General features: G+C 38.5%; 1 protein-coding gene across 4 annotated transcripts in view; it reads right to left on the bottom strand.

The window, feature by feature from the left end:
• The window catches only part of LOC128365761 (focal adhesion kinase 1-like), a 40,030-nt gene extending 20,210 nt beyond the window's left edge, over positions 1-19,820 (bottom strand). For 2 of the 4 annotated variants that reach the window (XM_053326329.1, XM_053326330.1), the window contains exons 1-20: positions 19,536-19,820; positions 19,275-19,441; positions 17,235-17,322; positions 16,629-16,708; positions 16,351-16,413; positions 16,148-16,202; positions 15,742-15,882; positions 15,093-15,170; positions 14,395-14,502; positions 13,742-13,859; positions 13,362-13,392; positions 12,761-12,831; positions 11,602-11,658; positions 8,081-8,178; positions 7,127-7,211; positions 6,876-6,976; positions 6,593-6,708; positions 6,021-6,121; positions 5,748-5,837; positions 5,380-5,584 (exon numbers count right to left, since the gene is read on the bottom strand). In XM_053326329.1, the coding sequence (XP_053182304.1) occupies positions 5,380-5,584; positions 5,748-5,837; positions 6,021-6,121; positions 6,593-6,708; positions 6,876-6,976; positions 7,127-7,211; positions 8,081-8,178; positions 11,602-11,658; positions 12,761-12,831; positions 13,362-13,392; positions 13,742-13,859; positions 14,395-14,502; positions 15,093-15,170; positions 15,742-15,882; positions 16,148-16,202; positions 16,351-16,413; positions 16,629-16,708; positions 17,235-17,322; positions 19,275-19,441; positions 19,536-19,778 (2,096 nt within the window). In that variant the 5' untranslated portion in view covers positions 19,779-19,820. Of the gene's footprint in view, positions 1-5,379; positions 5,585-5,747; positions 5,838-6,020; positions 6,122-6,592; positions 6,709-6,875; positions 6,977-7,126; positions 7,212-8,080; positions 8,179-8,453; positions 8,592-11,601; positions 11,659-12,760; positions 12,832-13,361; positions 13,393-13,741; positions 13,860-14,394; positions 14,503-15,092; positions 15,171-15,741; positions 15,883-16,147; positions 16,203-16,350; positions 16,414-16,628; positions 16,709-16,882; positions 16,942-17,234; positions 17,323-19,274; positions 19,442-19,535 lie in introns of those variants that run through there. The other 2 variants (XM_053326331.1, XM_053326332.1) reach the window with 2 other exon arrangements.
• Positions 19,821-20,228: the final 408 nt, after the last annotated feature.

Genomic DNA, 20,228 nt, shown 5'->3' on the forward strand with positions numbered 1-20,228 from the left:
CCTGATACAACCTCCACTGATGGCTGATGGAAAGCACCAATAAGATCTGGGCTCAAGAGCACTGAGATTTAAACCATATAGTACGTGGCCTCTACTTCTAATCACCCTTTTGTTAAAGCTGTCACAGCAGCAGGTCCACACAATTATACCGTCAATGTCTTCTTAAAGGCTATATGCAGTGATATTTGCCAATACCAGAAATCATATCAAAAGCTGACCAGCAATGGACCAATGGATAAATGATCACTGATCTCTAAGTCCATCCCCTGATTTCATATGGTCCTGTGGGACAATTTAAAGGTGGAATTAGTATCACTGCTGAAGAGAATATGCTTTTAATATTCTTCTTTAATATTCTTTTTCGTTTCTTACCAACTTTGACTGAAACTTAATGAAAAAAGGGGACATACAATTTGAAGTAAATTTACCAAAAAATACATTTAAAAGATGCAGCCTGAAATTACATTATAACATCTTTACAACATTATAAATTAAAGAGAAGTTAAGTGACAAACAATTGTGCAAAAAATGCATCACACATCCAAATGACTGAAATGGACACAAAACGCCTTCCAGGTTGGCAAATCCCATTTCATGGCTAATCCTAATTGTTGCTAAGGAAAACATGCACAGAAAACCGAAACCCATCGACCACTGAACTTCTAAAACAACCATGAATGACATTAGGGATGCATGAATAATTAGTTGCTCTTAAAAAGCTTTGGATGAAATGCACAGTTTGTTCCCACTGGTTAAAGAGCGTTTGAACACACTGCCCCAGATAGAGTTATTGTTATAGTTATAAAAAGAATAAAACATTTTCCACTGTATGATAGTCTGACACCACACTACTAAAAGTCTCAGGAGAAAAAACTAAACAAAAACATTACCTCCAGACAAGGCCAATCCCACAGCACCAGAATGTATCCAATCAACCCCTTTTTAATAACAACGCCACTAAAACACTGATAGGCGAGCAGTACTTAGCATTGATGTACCGCTGAAGAACATGAATAATTGCAGGGAATTCCAGCACCACTAAAAAGATTAAATCCACTTATCCTAGCAGGAGGACACAAATATGCTCTTTTTCAGCTGAACACTCGACTACAGCCTACTAAACACACATAAACTTCACTATCTGGATAATTTGATCTGAGAATAAGAAGCCTTGGTCTGCTAGCTTTGACCATGGGAGTACAGCACTAGAGTAGCTCTGCTTGCCTTTTTCCTCCCTTCTCTCATTCTCTCTGTCTCTCTCTCTCTCTCTCTCTCTCTCTGTTTTTTGGAAAGCTGTAGTTCCTGGCAGCTGCCCACTGTGTAAACGCATACACACTCATGTTGGTCTGCCGTCTAGGAAAACTGTAGTACTAGCTGAGAGCTGCATATTTGGCACAAGAGACCTATAATTGATATTATGATATAAAAGCTGGCCAGACCAAAAGTAAACTAAATCATACACCCTTATATGGCATGACTATGGCATGATTTCTCCTATTAATAGCCAGTGACCACAGTTAATATGGTCAATATTGACTTGGTCTCCAAGACACTGGATGAGACACATTAAAGATTCCTCAATTCAGCTTTATTCCATGTATATCATGGTCAATTTAAATAAACTTTCTTAATTTTGTCATCTTAGCACCAACATGCACTTCACATGTACTTTTCCACACTGGGTTTTCAGACCATTAAAACATGCAACCACAAACATCTTGTATATGTGTCAGCCTAAGAGTGGATGTCAGGGCCTGTAACATTTTTGGATCCAAAAATATAAATAAGGAAAGTGAGATCAGGATGACACAAAGAAAAGGTGAATGAGTTCAGGAGCAGAGGATAAAGAGAAAGGAGCAGAGAGTGTAAGAGGAGTAGAATAAGTAAGTGAGGAAAGCTGACGTGAAGAAAATTGGAAGAGGAATCGTGGTGGAATTTAAGGTGTGAGTCATGCTGGTTTTAAGCAAACTCATAAAACCACAGGAGTAAAATATGCACTCTTATTTTCCTGTTTCTGTGTGTGTGAGCGAGAAAGAGAAGAGAGACTGAGAAAATGGGCATGTTAAAGAAAACAATGACGCTATCTTGTTATGCTGCTGAAACTTATAGTACTGTACCTCTGTTTTGTTATTTAGTTATTCTGTAGAAAAAAACTTTTCAAACCTGAACATTAGTGATGAAATGTTCAATCGAAAAATGACTACATTACACAGACATAAGATCCAGTTTTCTGCAGATGTCTTCATCTTTGAGTGATATACAAAAATGCTACTGTATGATGATATAATCTGGAAAGAGTCTCATTTCCTTTTATTGAGATGTACATTAAACTACTAATTTGTGCATCTTTAGGTAATAGTAGTCATTCATTTCAATTGCATGTATAAAAAACAAATAGTTAATTGTAGATCTCAAACAGACATAAAGATGGTTAATAATACAAAATAAAAACAGCATATTAAATAGCTATAAGTAAATAATGATTCAACATTGTTAAGGGCTATAAAGCATTTCTGTGCAGTTGTGGCCAGTCATCTAGGACAATCCCTCTCTGGGTAGACAAGTAGGATCCACTTACTGCAGATATTTTTCTAAAAAAAAGGCAAGGATGGTATGTGATTACTACATCTTTCAGCATTGTGTGGTCTGAGATACTTAAGGGGGAGTTTTTACAGTCAGTCCATTAAAATAGACTTGCGTGATTCACATTTCAAAAAACTCCTTATTTATATTATTTACTTTAATGCAACCCTCAGTTCAGCCTCTATCTCTTAACAGGCAGTCTTAGTTCCTGTCTATTTAAGGCCCTCCAAGTGGGCCGACTGCTATGATTAGCCAGCTTTCTGCTAAGGTGCAGTCGGTTCAGTCATGTGAAGTTACTGCTGATGCAAACCCAACATTTCCTGCTTTACTGCTTCAAATAAACAGCTTTTAAATGATTAAATAACAAGAGACTTTTATTGTGAATACATTTCAGGAACTTAAATGTATTCCTCACTGAATAAGCAGCGCTAAAAAATCGGCAGACATCAACATATGGAGATATTTGGAGCTATTTGTTCAGTGGATCAGTTAGAAATAATGCAGGGATGAATAATACCAGAAGAAACAACCACAGTGATGAGGACAATCTCACCTTTAACCTTTACCATCACACCTTCAACAGGTAAACTGATTATTTTACTTTGCCTACTGTGTAATGGAAAAACACTCACAGCATGCCAGCATGAATTGAATCATGATTCATTTTGACTATCCCCAAAATTATAGAGAAATGTTGTAAATGTTGGTACACATGACCCTTCTAAAGAAATCTGTCATGAGTCAACATCAGCTCACACTGTAAGTAGAAAAAAACATTGTTAACTAAATGTTCAGGGCAGGAACTCATGTAAAAATCTAAGTTACAAATAAGCTTGATCAACAGTCTTCGCTTCAAAGCTTCCCATTTGCTCTCTCACCATCCAAAATTCATGGTAGTTTTCCTGTTATTATGATCTATGCTGTTGAAATATCACTTCCAAAAAACTACAGGTCTGTTCATGTCTGAATTATTTTGAATTGTTGAGTCATGGTGGCTGTGAAGTGCTCTGTCCTGACAGTACTGTACAACAACAAGAAGTAAGAAAACGTCCATGAGCTGGGATAAAAAAGATATAATATCAAATATACTTTAGTTTTTAAAGCTGTCAGTGGGAATAGCTCATATACACCTACATGAATTGAAGCAAAGTCAAGCTGTTGTTATAATAATACATGAACATAGCTTACTGTACATTCAACAAAAGTTGATCCGGTTTAGGTGGTTTACCTATTTTTCTACATGCATGTTGGGGGGAAGTAAAATCTAAGCATGGGTGATGTCACTTGGGCTGTTAGCATCCGATGATTAATTAAACATAATAAACTACTCTAACTCTACTCTTCCTGGCAAAAATTATACAACATGTCAGTTTTATAGACCCAGCCGCTTTCTGTACTTGTTCAATGAGGCAGTCGCTTCTTTTTCTCTCAGTCTCCTCTTTTTCTCTCAAAATATTTCTCTGACAATGGCTGACACCAATCATCAGGGTTATTCAGATTTAAAAAGTAATGATCTCATTTGGCCTTTGCTTGAGTACATTCTCTTGTTAGTGCAGCTCTCAGTACTTTTAATAAATCATTTCATCTGTCTCGCTCAGTCATTAGTATGACATTATATGACTCATGAATACTGTAGGTTTAAACCCCTCCTGTTTAAAGTGGAATATCACCACTGACACATTACTCTCCATCTTAACTTGCTAACAGTGTTGTCTAACTCTGCCTTATCTGATCACAACATGCCTGGCACATTGTCTCTCGATAGATAACGTCGCTCTCTTTGCAATTTTGTCTCCAGGCAAATCTAGTAACAAGTAATGTATCATTTAACAAGGAGGTGAGGTGTGGCCAAGATATCTCATCTAATCTATGTCTGTCATCATCACATCTCTGTTACCATGCCAACCATAATGTCATCAGCCCAAACAGGATGTGGAGTGCAGTCTGTTCAGTATTTGGACAGCTTAGTTTTAGCTCTGTACTCCTGCACATTATAATAATGTGAAAAATAATATCTATCCATGTGTGTATCACTGTAAGACTGCAAATGTGAGGAGACAAATATAATATATATAAATATTGAGTCAACAATACCAAGTTAAATACAGTAGTGTTGAAACCGAGGAAACCAAATATAGAGGATTTCCTCATCCCCTCCTTTGTTTAAAATAAATAATTAATATTGCAACAGAAACTTTCAACTTTCTGATCTCTATAAAAATAAGGTCTGCTTACTGTCATTTTATCTCTAATCTTTAGGTCTAGTCTAAGGCTTTAGTAGTAGGGGACAGTATGTCACTTTTAAAACTTATAATATTTGCTCTTTGTCTTCACTACTTAATCAGGTCAGTGTCCTGTGGTTATCACAGACAGACAGTGACACCTGCTGTTAGGGAGATGTAAGAAAATACTTAATCTGAAAACATAATTTACTGTGGCAAATTCCTTTATCTAATTTACAGTAGTAGTAAAAACCTGCAGGAAGATTCACAGTGATGAAAAACTCACATCTTCACTTTTAAAAGATAGAGAGACAGAGTAAAATTTTACTTGCATTTGATGGGCTGGATTACAGCAATGATTTAGTGGAAGCTGTTTAGTAAGAAACATTCCTTTTTGTGAGCAAATGTAATAAATGTAAAACTGGATCTTTCTATCTACGAGTCCTGTCATTCTTACTTCTTACACTTACACCAGTGTTTTCAAGATTAATTCAAACATTCGAAAGATGTAAGGCGGCAGAATGCACACACACAGAGACTCTCGCAGATCATCAAAGCACACATGATGAATTACCTCAGTTGTGTTTTGAGTTCAGTGAAGCGCGGCCTCTTGCTGGGATCATACGACCAACACTTTGTCATCAAGCTGTAGAGAGTAGGAGGGCACTGAGGCGGCATAGCCAGTCGTTCACCATTCTCTATCCTGCCAATGACATCGTTGTTCTTCACACCCTGGAAAGGCTTGATGCCGTACATAAGAATCTCCCACATGCAGACGCCTGTGGAAAGAGAAAAAACATCAGAATCACTATGAGCTCCTTAATGCTGCAAACACAAAGACGTAAAACACAAACAGGCTTGAAACCAAAAACCCATTATTACAGTATAATACAAATTGAGGACAAAAGTGACACAAAAATAAAGATGATAATACAAACTTACCGAACATCCAGACATCACTGGCTGTAGTAAATCGTCTAAAATTGATGGATTCTGGAGCCATCCATTTAATAGGAAGTTTACCTTTTGATGCTGGGAAACAGAGACAAGAGGAACTGCGTTAGACTTCACTGGTCAGTTCAACTCACATGAGTCCTACAAATAATAATGGAGTTTTCCTCCATGTGATGTGACAGAACAAAAATAGATAGGTGGAGATTGTGGAGTGTGTAGTTATGGGCACACTGGGTGTGTTTACGGAGTTATCATTCTTACCTTTATAATAAGAGCTATCTTCCATGTATCGCGACAGGCCAAAGTCCCCCAGCTTCACACAGTCGACTGTAGACACCAACACGTTCCGTGCTGCTATGTCCCTGAAGAGGAAGACATACAAACCTGTACATTTATTCTGTTATTCTACTTGACCAGACACGTAATAAAAAATTGCATATGTCATTTAGGTAGTAATACTTTAAACCATTAGGATCCCATAATTAGCATCCCTCAATCAAACAGCTGTCCAGACAAGGTAGCTGATTCGACATGGACTAGGATTAGGAACTTTTTCCCCAACATCAGGTTGGTAGAATACATGTTTCACTGTAAAGTTTCCAATTGGTGCCAACACCAGGCTGTGGTTTGTACTTGCAAAAAAAACCATTGCACATCTGACTGTCCCACATTACTTTGAATCATTAGTTGGAAATAATGATTTGGTAAATACTGTAGTATTCTGTGAAGGATTACTTTGCACTTCTAACTACTTCCACTTAACTATAACCTGAAACATTTCTGATGTTTAAATACCATGGTATATTGCAGTCTGGGGATGCCTTCCTGCATACCTGTGCACGAAGCGTTTGCTCTCCAGATAGGCCAATGCTGTGCTAAGCTGGTAGGAGTACAGGATGAGAGAGGCCAGATCCAGACTGTACTTCCTCACCTGCAGGAATGAACGTAACTATGGAGGACAGGGAGATAAAAAAAACAGAAAGAGTATGTTAGAGAAAGGGTGCAATAGTGATGAACAGAGAGTAAGTAGGAAAAGCAAAAGAAAACAGTGAGACATGCAGAAACAGAAAAACTGCGATATGTACACCCTAATACTAATCCTAATCAGTGTTTTACCTCTCCAAGTGTGCAGAGCTCCATGATGATCCAGACTGGATTCTCTGTAATGACTCCCATCAGCTTCACGATGTGAGGATGGTCAAACTGGCGCATGGTCACTGCAGAGAGAGAGGAAAGAGGGAGTCAAAGGTTAGTTCACAAATACGTTTTTTAGTACCAGAGTGATCCTGCAAATTCTTGAGAATCAAAATTTGTTGGAAGGGAACATGTGACCAAGACACACACGCACACACACGCAAGGAGCTTACATGCTTCCTGGAGAAACTTCTCCCTTACGCTGTCTGACGTCGAGTTTTTACACGTCTTCACTGCCACAGACAATGCCGGATTCTCCTGCAAGATACAGATACACCAAAGCAAAATCAGCAGCAGCATCACAGCTGTCTAAGAACTGAATTATCTACATGCAGTCAGAAAATCTGAATTTAAAGTTATTTTAGGATAACTAGAAAATTCATGTTGTTTTAATTAAGGGTTATTCAAATACATTTACATTATATAATTTCTTTCAGTATAAAATTTGGAGATTTGTACATATATATTGAGGTTATTCAGTCATAAGCCCATAATTCTCTTCTGCTGCAACTATACTGAATATGTGCTATTATTATATGTTTTTTTTTGTAGCTTAGATTTAAACTGAGTCAGCAGTAAGTATGCCAGAGAAAGCAGATTTTTAAATATTTAATGTAAGTAGACAAACTATAGTTGTGTATCTACAGCATAGTGTATCATGTGAGAATGATAAACACAAGGTTTGTATGGATTTACATTCTCTCCACCAATCAAACCCTACAGCTGTGGGAAGAGGACCAGATATTATTATATTTGAAAAGGGACGCTGTACATTAATCAACATTCAAACAAATGTAAATGTTCCTGAAAGCTATACTCATCAGATTATTCAAATCTTAGGATACTAGAAGTAAAAGCTACATTACAGCTAGTCCTTCAATAAATTCACCATCATTGTTCACAATAGGAACATTCTCCTGGTGCTTTGTATGTCTGAGGGTGTGCTGTGTGCCTGACGCATCTACGCTGAGTCACACACTGAATGGCCCCCTGTGACACATTGAATTTATGTAGCAAAAGATGGCCAGTGGTGGTAAGCATGCATTAGACTGTGAGAGAATTTGTAATTATAGCTTTACAATGTTGTGTGTTTGTGTGTGTTTGTGTGTGTGTAAGAGAGAGTTTACCGGGCTGATGTACACTCCTTGGTGGACGTCCCCAAACTGGCCCTCACCTATGCAACGTCCCAACTCAATACGATCCCGCTGAATCTCATAGTCCCGAGCTAGATACAATACACGGACATGAACACACACATAGAAACAGTACGGTACAGATCACTTCAGATCAAACACACCACTACTACCCACACATACATTTCTTAGTCAGGCTTTGCATCAACCAAGCTTGTCCGAGCTCTTTAAAGTGTGCAGGGATTGTTTATTTCTGCATTTGATTGCTCAGAATAATTTACAACTGATTCTATTGATCACTTCTTCTCGTAAATTCATATTATTTGCAGGAGACTCCACCTTAGAGTGTAAAAAAAGAAAGATTTACATGATCTTTGCAGGGGTTATTTGAAACCTAAAGAACTTATCCATCCTCCCACTCTGGCAAGCTTGGTTTTAAGCAATCAGCAGATCTCAATGTCAACAGCATGCAGCAACAGCATCAGCAAACCACAGCCGGACATGCCATGTAACACAGACAAACAACAGCCAGTTAACAACCAGTGTATGTATATGTATATTCCTATATGAATTCAAATGGAATATGGATAAAGTCAGGTTGATTGTATAAATGTGATACATAATTGGCAGGAGGTTGATATGGGACCAGTATTATATTTGCTTGGTCCAAATACTTTGTTTGGTGAATTTCATTCTATATTTTCTGTCAAGGAAACCATAAAGGTCTGTGAAACTTTGGCTGTTGAGAGGCTGGTGGTTTGCGTTGCCTGACAGGCATGACACTGTTGACCTGACTTTGTCCATAAAACATAGTGTACTGTATGAATATGATATATATGGAGTTATTGGTGTTAGTTTTCAGGGTTTGACAAATGTCTGACTTTTCTTTATATAAGGTTCACCGTTGTGAAATAACCAGTACATATGCGACATTTAGAGACAATAATGCTGGGTAATAATAGTATTTGTGGGGACGGTCTAAATGTGGATGTACAGTACAGTAATAAATACCCGTGTGCATTGCCTCTAAATGCCGCCCATGTAGCTTTATCTTAAAGAAGTGAAGCGATATAGTTAAACAATGGAGTGGGACTAACCTATTTGTCAGTGGTTTGGGTTTATAATGTTATATTACATATATATCTATTTAAACCCTTGCTATACTTCCTCCTCTAGGCCAGTGTTATAAATAGGAACATGCACTGAGTCAACTTGAATGGATAATATAAAACATTGTATTTAACTGTTGCCATGTTGTTGTTACCCTGAGCAGTAAAGGGGTATTTAAGAGCTGTTCTTGCGTTACTCTGCAAGTCAAGTTGTATTGATTTAACTTCTACATCGAACTAAAAATATGGTTTGTTCCACCCGTTTTTCTTAAACATTCAAAAATACACTAAAAGAACCAACGTCCAATAACTGAGACTCAGTTCTGAAGCTACCACCAAACCGACAGCACATCAAACATCAACAGAGGTACAGGGTCAAATCAACAGGGTACAGATACAGAAATAAATTCAGAATTTGATTTTACAGTTGCAAGCAAACGTAAAATAAGGATCACAACAACTGCCAAATCAAAGTGCCATCACAATACAACCAGACTTATAGTACGTTCCAATTATTACCTTGATCTAGTCCATAGTATTCTGGGAAAATGGGTTAGTGATAGGAGACAGAAATAACTAGCTGTGAGTACAGAGATCCATTCATTGTTACTGGAGTCTTTATTTCTTATGTCAATGTTAGTTTAACTACTGCTGTGATTATGGATTTGACAGTGACGCAGCTTAAAGCAAGTTAAAGGTATTGTGGTTCAGTTATTATTTACTGCAGGTATCACTAGAGTATCTGTTGTTATGGAATATAACTTGCTCTAGGAGATTAAATATTAAAAAGCCTTTTGGTGTGTTAATTTTTGGTGTGCACACAAAGAGCAAAACACAACACACCACTAGCCTCCCATAGCTTACATAAACAATTTGTTATAAAACACAACCTAAACACCAAATAGACTCTTATTGCTTGGCAACCTGTTGTTTAACAAAACCAGAACAGGTACTGAAACTGCTCAGTGCGGACATGAACAGCTGAACATGACCTTGGCTGGCTTATGTATACAAGTGTATTGATCTTCTAACTGAATAAGTCATTTACTTCTCTGACACAGTGATGTCGCATCATGTTTAACAGCAGTAAAGAGCATACAACAAGTACTGCTGTTTGACTAACTTGCTCTCTCAGAATCTGTCTGTGTGTTAACGTAGTCAGTCACCAGGACTTAGCTGAAAGATACATTATGAATGGTCAAAAAGCAAGAGCCATGTTGGACTTCGGTGTGCTTATGATACCCAGGCAACATTTTGAGGCAGTTTAAATGGCATTTTTTCACTGCCCACTTTATTATTCACATTTACTTGATCCTAGCTGCATTTCCCATCCTAGCTGAAGGTAATATTGCCTATCTTATCTGAAACTCAACATTGCCATTACTTGGTATTGTAGTGAGCTAAATACAAACAGTCTTAAACCTGATGAGGAGGCACTACTCAGCAGCAACAGCACACAAAGCCTGTTTAATATTGACCCTTCTCATTCAGAGGGATGATTAATAGCTGTTCACTACTAATCATCAGGCATTTTCAGACCAGAAAAAAATTATACACTAATGTCTAATACAGAAATAGTAATACATTGTCACATTGAACACTCATATAGTATACGTGACATGTGAAATGAGTCTGAGGAAGCTGTGAACCTCTCTGAATCTTGTGACAACTCTTAAACAAATATAGATTGTAGGCCTATTGATATGAAACACAACCCTGTGTGGTTTTACAGGTTTCCGCTTTTATAACAGATTACTACATGTGTCTATGGAAAATGTAGTTTCATTCAAACTTCAGTCAGTGTTTTACCAGCCATTCTTTTATCAACCAATCCAGTTCAAACACATTCAATCAGACCTGATAAATCATTAATCCACCTAGAATAGAGAGTGTGGTGAAATACATACAACAGCTCATTTACAGCATGTCAACACACTGTTCTGTTTAATGTGTTTTCCAGATTGACAGTGTGCATCTTTCATTAACATATATTGTGATTATGGTACCTGTTTAATGGATGATATCAACAATTATTTGGTCAAACATTTTCAAAGGCAACACTAAATCTGAATGTGTGAAACGTTATGATTTTCAGTTTTAAACTGATGTCAGAAGGACAATAGTTGTCAAATATTTTTCAAGATCAAATTATCAAGAGGTTTTGCCTAGAACTGCAGACAAAGAGACACCCAGAAATCCTCTCCCATCACACATTAAAGGCTCCTAGCAACTTTCCCAACTGCACACACATGAACCAACCCTCGTATGCACATATAGTATGCTACATGATCACAAACAGGCAAGTCTGATCCATTAATCAATCACTTTGTCTCTCCACCTGTTACACAAGCTTCCTGCAACATATGTGTGCATGTGTGAGTAGCTGTGTTCTGTGTGTCTACTCACTTGAAGGCATGGTATAGGTGTCCTCCTCATCTATGATCTCAGCATAGTCGTCTGTTTCTGAGGGGAAAAAATAGCCAAGAAACATTAAGTCTCAGTTGGTAATACAGAAAAGAGACAAGCTCATATCCTAAACTCCTCTATAATGTAAAAAGAAGAGTCCCACTGACAGCATTAAAGTAATACCTCGGAGGTCTTTTACATAACACACAACAAACGTCCTACCAATACAAAATGTTTTCTATCACCCAGCCAGCAATAACATATACATACATCAAATTACTACACACAACACAAAAAGCTGAGTGAACACACCCTGCCAGAGACAGAAAAAAGAAGTGAAAATAGCAAGAGTAACAGAAACACACCACCATGAGACAGAAGTACCTTTCCAAATGACTGTCACCATACCCGAATCCAAACAACATACATGACAATTACAGTAAAAAGCTCATGTGCTATACAACAGCTGTACATGAGGAATGGGAGACAGAGGAGTGAGGTACAGTAGAGGGTGAGAGACAGACAGAGAGAGGAAAGGGGAGGGTTGGAAAGGTCTGTTCTTTCCAGAGAAACAAGTTGAAGAAAAACAGGGTGAGTCATGGATAAGGTTGCAACAGTCACATGCAGATACAGAAACAGATACTGTACATACACATATGGTACGATAAATGTAGACACACACAGCAGGAATCCTACTAATTTAAGTTGGTTAATAGAAAGAATTTGTTTACCATCGCCACTAGTGTGACCTGCAGGGGCCGCATGCACCATGAGACACAAACAGAGAAGGAAAGAGAGGGATTAGTTTTGCTGCTTATACTAATTTAAACTTGTAACCTATAATCTATTGCATTGATCCTACACCCAAGGTAATTTTAATGTCATCATGTGTCACTGTGAGTTAGTCAGAGGTCAGTAGACAGTCAGAGCAGAAACAGAGTGACAGTGACTAAAGCTCTCCATGCGGACATCTGGACAGACAAGGACTCCTCACTGCAAACACAGATGAGGCTTTATACGGGGAACAGGGTGCACACACTCATATCTATGATCGCTTTATCTAACTCTTAGCCATCACTGTCAGTCATGACATTTAGAGCAGTGGACAGAGAGTGAAGAGACCAACAGAACGGAAAAAAGAAGAGACTGGGTTTTATACCTGAGACACAAACAGCTCTGGTCCGTACTCCGTCCATCCGTTTTTCCATCCGCCTCTCATGATTTGAAACTCTGCACCAGTGAGGAGAAAGTTATTTTTGGCATTTGGCTCACATTACCCTAGACTAATTATTATTCATGATGAACTTTTAGTCACAGAAGAAGAATGAAAGCTCCTCCTGCATCCTGTCACGTGTGTTGTGAACAAAATCAAACATATGAAACATATTTTATAGATATGGACAATATAAGGTGTTTAAATTCTTTCTTTCTTCTTTTCTTTCTTTAAATTCTTCCAGAAAGATTAAAATGCTGTTTTAGTTTTTTAATCCTTCATGTTTTGGGTTTAAAGCCACATTAAAGTTCTTTTCAAACATTTACTGAAGTGCAGAACAAAGTGTGTGAAAAAATCAAGAGCTACACATCAACCATAAAACATTTGAAGCTCTTATACATCTCTTATTCATCACTAGAAATTAAGATATACCCACAAAAATGTTTTTACACATTTTACTTGATTTTATCATCTAATGAGAGAGAGAAAAAGAGAGGGAGAGAGAGAGAGAGAAAGAGAGAGAGATTAAAAAAAAGAGCTGACTTACTTTGGGATGGAAGGCAGAGCTCTGTCTCCCTCTTTAAGACAAAATGAACACATGGCCTCATGTAAGAGCCACAACAATTTCTTCGTAGCCATAGTTATTTTTAGAAAAGTCTAGCCAAACACGGGCTGGTTATTCAAAGTGACAAGCATTAAGCCTCACCAGCCACAATCAGACTAGACTACTATTTGAAAGATGGCTGACAGAAATCTCTAGTTATGCTGTAAGATAATAATTTTGTTATCATCTAAATAACGCAAATTACCACTATTATTTAGCTCCACATAACAGTACCACTCAAATGCAGCAAGAACCACAATGATGTATGAATCCATTCAGTGTGCAGCTAGTGTAAAATGCACACGAGCAGATGTCTGTCCTACCTTTGTGGACTCTGACAATGAAGGAGTGAGTAGCTGAGGAGACAAGCCGACAGTAGCCGTCAATCAAGTCAGCCATGTTTTCTGCCGTAGTCAGCGATGCCGTGGTGACTGTGAGAGGCTGCACACACACACACACACACACACACACACACACACACACACACACACACACACACACACACACACACACACACACACACACACACACACACACACACACACACACACACACACACACACATACAGACACACACAGAAGGATTAGTGTGAGAGTGGGACAGAGAGTTGCTTCACAGTGGACTTGAATACAATGAGAGCTTTATTAAGGATAACGTCTTCTACCAGCGTGCATCTAAATACATTCAATGCTTCACACACACACACCCATACACACCCATACACAGATACTCATATGCCCACATGCTTTTTCGCTAGTACGCCTTGCTGCAAACACATACACCCACTCTCAACAGACTCCCTCACGCTGACACTCAAGTACAGACATCGAATTTGTCCATCTTATCATGGTTTACCAATCCGAAGCAGCATTTACTTTCCTTTTTCACATTCTGATAAAAGCTGATGGAGCCAAACATTTGATGGGCCCATTCGTGTTTCACAAAGAACCATGTTGCTTGTAAAAAAAAATGTACCTCTGGAGCTCCTGCCACGTTGAGTTGCAGCATGCCTTTCCTGTCCTTCTCTTCTAAAGCAGAGTACTGGATGGACTGAACCTGGTTAAAGTTAGCTAAATGTGTAGGCTGCAGAGACAAAGACAAATACAAACAAATCAAAAAATCACTCATTATAAACAGTACCAGTCATGTAAGAATGCACATGGATGAAAATTATTGCTATAGAAATACATCAATTAAAACGATCAGGATTTATCAGTGAGCAGCTATTGACTGTATTTTAAGTCATCAGCAGCAAATACCTCATTCATGCATTTTTCTAAGTCACTTGAACACATTCTCATCACACAGTAGTCACATGTATGTATTCTTTTAGCACATATTTTCTGTTTTGTAACAAAAGCTATCTAACTGCCCTTTCAAGATACTTTATATTGACATGGGCACCTTGGGACGTATGAGAGAATCTGTCTACTGGAGAGACAAATCAAACCAGTAGAGGGCAGTAGTATGGTGGATTTCAACTATGGCCTTCCAATTATCTTCAATGAGAGTATACAGTTGAAAGCCCTCTTCAGAAATATAAGAACATAGATGACATGATGACTAGATGGTCAAAGAATGAAAATTTAAATTCTGAAATGGCTACACACTAACTGAAGATTCAGAGTGCCATGGTAGATTTTGTGAGATGCGTTGTGATTTTGTGTACTCACCGTTGAGCCCTTATCTGTGAGGTAGCTGATTCCTTCCTCTGGTCCAATAGCTAACTCTACTGATATTACCCAACTAGACTGGAGAGAGAGTGGGGGGGGGGGGGGGGGGCAGCGGGGGAAAGACGAGATTAAAACACAGTGCATTTTTCATTAAAAATCACAAATTTTGCTGTATAAAAACTAAAATGGCAAGAATTTTATAATTGTAATAATATAACATATATATTTAATAAATATATGTTCTTACAACTTTTAACATTAAATCAGACTAAAAAGGGTTTCTGTAGATGACATTAATAGCATGTTACTGCAGAGGACAGTATTAAAAAGTATCCAATATGCTCTATGTACAGTAGCATCACCATTATGACATGTTCATGTTGATCACAGTAAAGTTCTGCTGGCACAGACACTCAGCAGTACTGTGAAACAAACACAAAAAACTTCAATGGCTAACCTCATCTTGCATGGTTCTGACAAGCCTTTTAAATTAAACATGAAACTACTCTCTGCAAGCTTTCTACTCTGTGCATGTTAACTACCATCCACCACCATGACTTAGTAATAAGTTTCAGGTAGGGAGAATGTGTGAACAGACTACACTGCTCATCCCAAAATACAACATTTGTTGAAGTGAATGCTGTCATACCCCTAATGCACATTTGAAGCACTCCTTGTCGAAGCGGTAGATAGGAGAGAGGATCTCAAAGAACTTGTGGATGCTCTGCTCATCATTGAGGTTAGCAAACTGCTTAAAGGTCTGCTGGATCTGCTTACGGAGGGTCTTTGCCTGAGAAAGAGAGGGAGGAGAGGGAGAAAAAAAGGCATTTCAGACACAACAGACAACTGACAAGGCAAACTGAGTGACAACAGCAGGTTCAGCTTCCAGACAATCAGATGATCAGATATTGAGTCAAACACTAATTGTGTTAAGATGGCGTCCCTGCCAGTTCGCCTGTCAAACAGTAATCAGCTCAGGCAGCAAGCGAGGCCAAACTGGGATTGCCAAAGAATCTTCCACCACTGTCATTTCTGCATCATCGTGTTTATCTCACCTTGAGAGAGTCCAGCAGGCTTTTGGGGAAAAACCTTCTCAGACCAACATCTTTCCTAAAAAAATAATAATCACATTTATCCTTTGGATAGTTGCATATTTACCTCAATACAATTTATTAAAATGAATTAAAATCAGAGGTAATGTGTTTTTCAGTGTGGACCAAATGAAAACAAACACATTTCAACCAAATTAAGAGCTTACTCTAGTAGTTCGTAGTTTGATTTCTTATCCAGGGCGTTGCCTGGCATCTCTCTGAAGAACCTCCTGTATAATTAATATAGATAACAAAAAGAAGATGATGGTTTAGATACAGGATTAATTACATTATATACATTTCTAGTTAAAATATTTTGAAAAACCTCTCAGAAGTTAGCAAACAGATTATTGTTGCTTTGTTATTTATTTTTCTGATTATTATTATTCTGATTGTGGCGTATTTAAACAACAAACAAACAAATACACAAACTGTATTTTCTCACCTGATTTCCAAACATCCAAGTTTCAAAGCAACATCTTGATCCACCAGATCAGCTGCATGTTGCATGTAGTCACTCTTCACCTGGTGAAACACAGTGTAGCAGCACAGGAGGGCTGAATGATTTTGAACAAATATCCAAATGCAAATTGCGATATGATTTGCGATAAAAGAGGGAATGCAAAGTTTTACATCATTATTCTCATTTTAATTGAAAAGCACTAAAATGGTTATGGTGTGACTTGTGGGTATCTGTACCAAAAAGGATGGTTTCTTAAGTCTGTAGATGATGTTTTGATCTATAGACCAGGACATCTCTGCAGCACGACAATATTTCATTTAAAATGGTATTTTGACACACGTTTTCACCTTCAGGAAATATTGCCCCTCCTGCTATTTATAAAGTAGTCAATATTGCCCTACAGCACAGCTTTTATAACAATTCTTCTGTAAATATTCAATAGCTCTAGATCAAGTTAAAAGATGCAGTCATAGAGTGCTCTCACTGTATGAATCATTTAGACAAATATATCTTGTTCATCAAGTGTTCAGTTCTCAAGGAAGACATTTCTGTCTCCTCTTACTCTGTGTTCCTGCTGTGTCGTCTCACCTGGTGATAGAGGTAGTTGAGAGAGGGTTTGTCTTCAGAGAAATGACTGAGGTAACCCTTTGGAAGGTACCGCATCCGCAACTCATACCTGACAATCACAGACAGAGACAGTTTGGTGAATAATCATGCAGTGCTCACACACACCCACACACAGAATGAATAAACCTGTAACATCCTAATGCAATGCCTGTGTGAGACAGACGGAGGATGCTTACTCATACATACGGCTGATGCACACTCAGACATCAGTACATACTGAAGCCCCTACTCTTGCAGTGATAAAGATGTAACAGGAATGAGAGGCATTCATCTATAACAGTAACATAAAATTAAAAAAGTGTTGACCCACAATAAGACATTGATTTTTAAACACTGAAAACCGGTTGGATATACCATTTTTCAGTGTCAAATATTACAATATGAAAGAAAATCCACCACTTTCTTTTAGCATGTAAAATCAGGATAAACATTTGTTTTACTTCATCTGTTTTCAATTTTTTTAAATCTAAAATATGTTCAAATGGTTGCTGCGTCTGATGAAAGAATGTGTGTAGTGGTCAGTGGCGTGTTGTGTTAATCTGATGGCATGTTCAGTAATTGTTTTCTTAAAATCTCTAAATCCATTTCAGGAAAAATTCTTAAACATTTTATGATATATTGCATGAAATCAAAAGGGTTAATATATCAAGTATATCTTTCTAATCACCCAGCTCTATAACATATGTTTTACTGTATTATGGTGGAATTAGCCGTGGTTATGTATGACCTGGGAGGTGAGAGTGCATGTTGACTACAGAATAACAGCAGAGTAGACTATGTGTCTTACTCAAAATCACTTCTGCAGGATGGTTGATTGTCTACAAACCAGCTTAAGACCAAGTCTTGAAGTTAAAAGATGGCTTTTCTACTCACCATGTTACCTCACTGTGTGGTGGCTCAGTGAGATGTGCGCTCATATTTTTTGCTGACACTGAACTAACCGAAAGTGTCAGCCTTGCAATACCATAGAGCATAATGAAATTCCTGCTGTTACGTTTTCCAGTTAGCTGTGCTACAGAGGTACCCAGATAGGCCATGATTGTTTATAGTGACATTTTATTTTATGATTGGCATATTGCAGTGACTACAGTTGAGAGAAATGGGTCAGGAGAGTAGTGAGTTCCAAGCTGCTGTGATGCTACAGACCTATAGTTAGATAAAGGAAATCAAGGCTGAAGACAAAATGAATAAAACATCCTTGTTCTATAATGAATGACGTTGGAAAGAAAAGAGAGGATGGAGTAAGAAAGCAAACACAGATGTAAGAGATGAGAGAAAGAAAGATGCAGAGAAAGATCAAAGTGAAAAAGAGAAACTGCGAGCGCACAAGAGAATGAGAGAAAACACGCAAGGGAGCGAGAGAGGAGTGAGGCAGAGTCAGTCCATCCCCTGGGCTACTGCTGCCGTTCTAACAATAGCTTGGCAGCAGCAGAAGCTCCTGTGGGCTTGCAGCTCTGCCACCCTCCGAGGCAGAGCTGCAACAACTGGCAGTGCCCCTCCGCTGCATGTTAGCAGTGTGAGCAACTCGTTCATCTTGAATTCATTTCAATTTTAATGACTATGGGTGTAACGAATGAACATCAGAAAAACAGACTGAATTGTTGATAGGGTTATTAACAACATCAGCTGAGGATGGCAGAATAATTATAGGTTGAGTATAAATTGAAAATGGACAGAGCTGCTTTCAAATAATTAAGGGAAATAAATGTTCCCCCTCATCAGGCAGAGCACATCTTTCCTACAGAGCAACATTAGGCAGCTGCATTACAGCTTTACACTGTACATAACAATTCAATTGAATTTAAGTTAACACCATAAGCCCCTTACAAACAGGGACTGTGTGTTGGGGGAGGGGGGTGGCTTTCTCAGCTCCATGTCTCCCTATATATATATACACACACACACACACACACACACACTGTATATATACTGTATGTATAAATATGGAAAAAGCAGGACATGGGGAAATTATTGGGGAGTCGGAGAAGAAAGTGATTGTACCTCCACTCCTCCTGTGGGTGCTGTTTCTCATACTTCTCCCTGACGTGAGACACACCCAAGTCAGGATGTAACCAATGGAGTGCTTCAGAGTGCAGATGGGTCAAACGGAGGCCAAGAGAGGACACACAGCGTAATTTGTGGATCTCTGCTATCTTCTGGATAACACCCTGTTAAACAAAGATGAATAAAGGACGAAGTTAGCAGCAGAGAAATGATGATGATGACAGCTAGTTGATATTTTATATTTAGCTTCTGTCTCACCCTAACATCTGTAGCGTCACCGTGTCTAATATTACTGGCCCAGGTGCATGGTTCGCTGTTTGTCTCAAAGTAATGAAAAATCTTCAGAACCCGGTCCATGGAGGCTGGAGGCCGCTCAAGACCTCCTGCAGAGCCGCTGGTGCCAACACCGGTACCACCTGGTATTCCAGACCGGGATTTAACCCCACAACCACCCGCTGCGGTGTGATTGAGGTTGGGTTCCAAGTAGGAAGACGACGCCATGCCTGACTCAGATGTTCCTGCTGGGGCTAACTGGTTGTCATATTCTGAAAACAGAGGGAAAAACAGAGAAGACAAAAATTAAAATGCGACTGAATAGTTGATTGGTACCAACTTGACCAGTCTCCTCACTGGAAATTCATTAACTAATCTGATTTTGTTAAAAGAGATTACACACATACAATCTCTGTCAACAGAGAAACGAGACAAGATTTTGGTATCGGAAGTGATCTGATTTCTATTTATAGTCAGTTTGTAGTCCGAGCAGTATTGACCAATCACATTTGAGTGGGCTTTGGTTTCATACAGTTAAACAGTCTGTGTGGAGAGCAATCAGCGGCGCACGCACGGAAGAGGAAGCCTTGACAGACATCCATTATCCGGATATCTGCTGGCTACACTAAAACCCCTGAAATATTGAGAAGGGTCTATCTGTAGTCTTGCAGAACTACA

This window comes from Scomber japonicus, chromosome 10 (assembly GCF_027409825.1).
Source record: "Scomber japonicus isolate fScoJap1 chromosome 10, fScoJap1.pri, whole genome shotgun sequence".
Classification (NCBI taxonomy): Eukaryota; Metazoa; Chordata; class Actinopteri; order Scombriformes; family Scombridae; genus Scomber; species Scomber japonicus.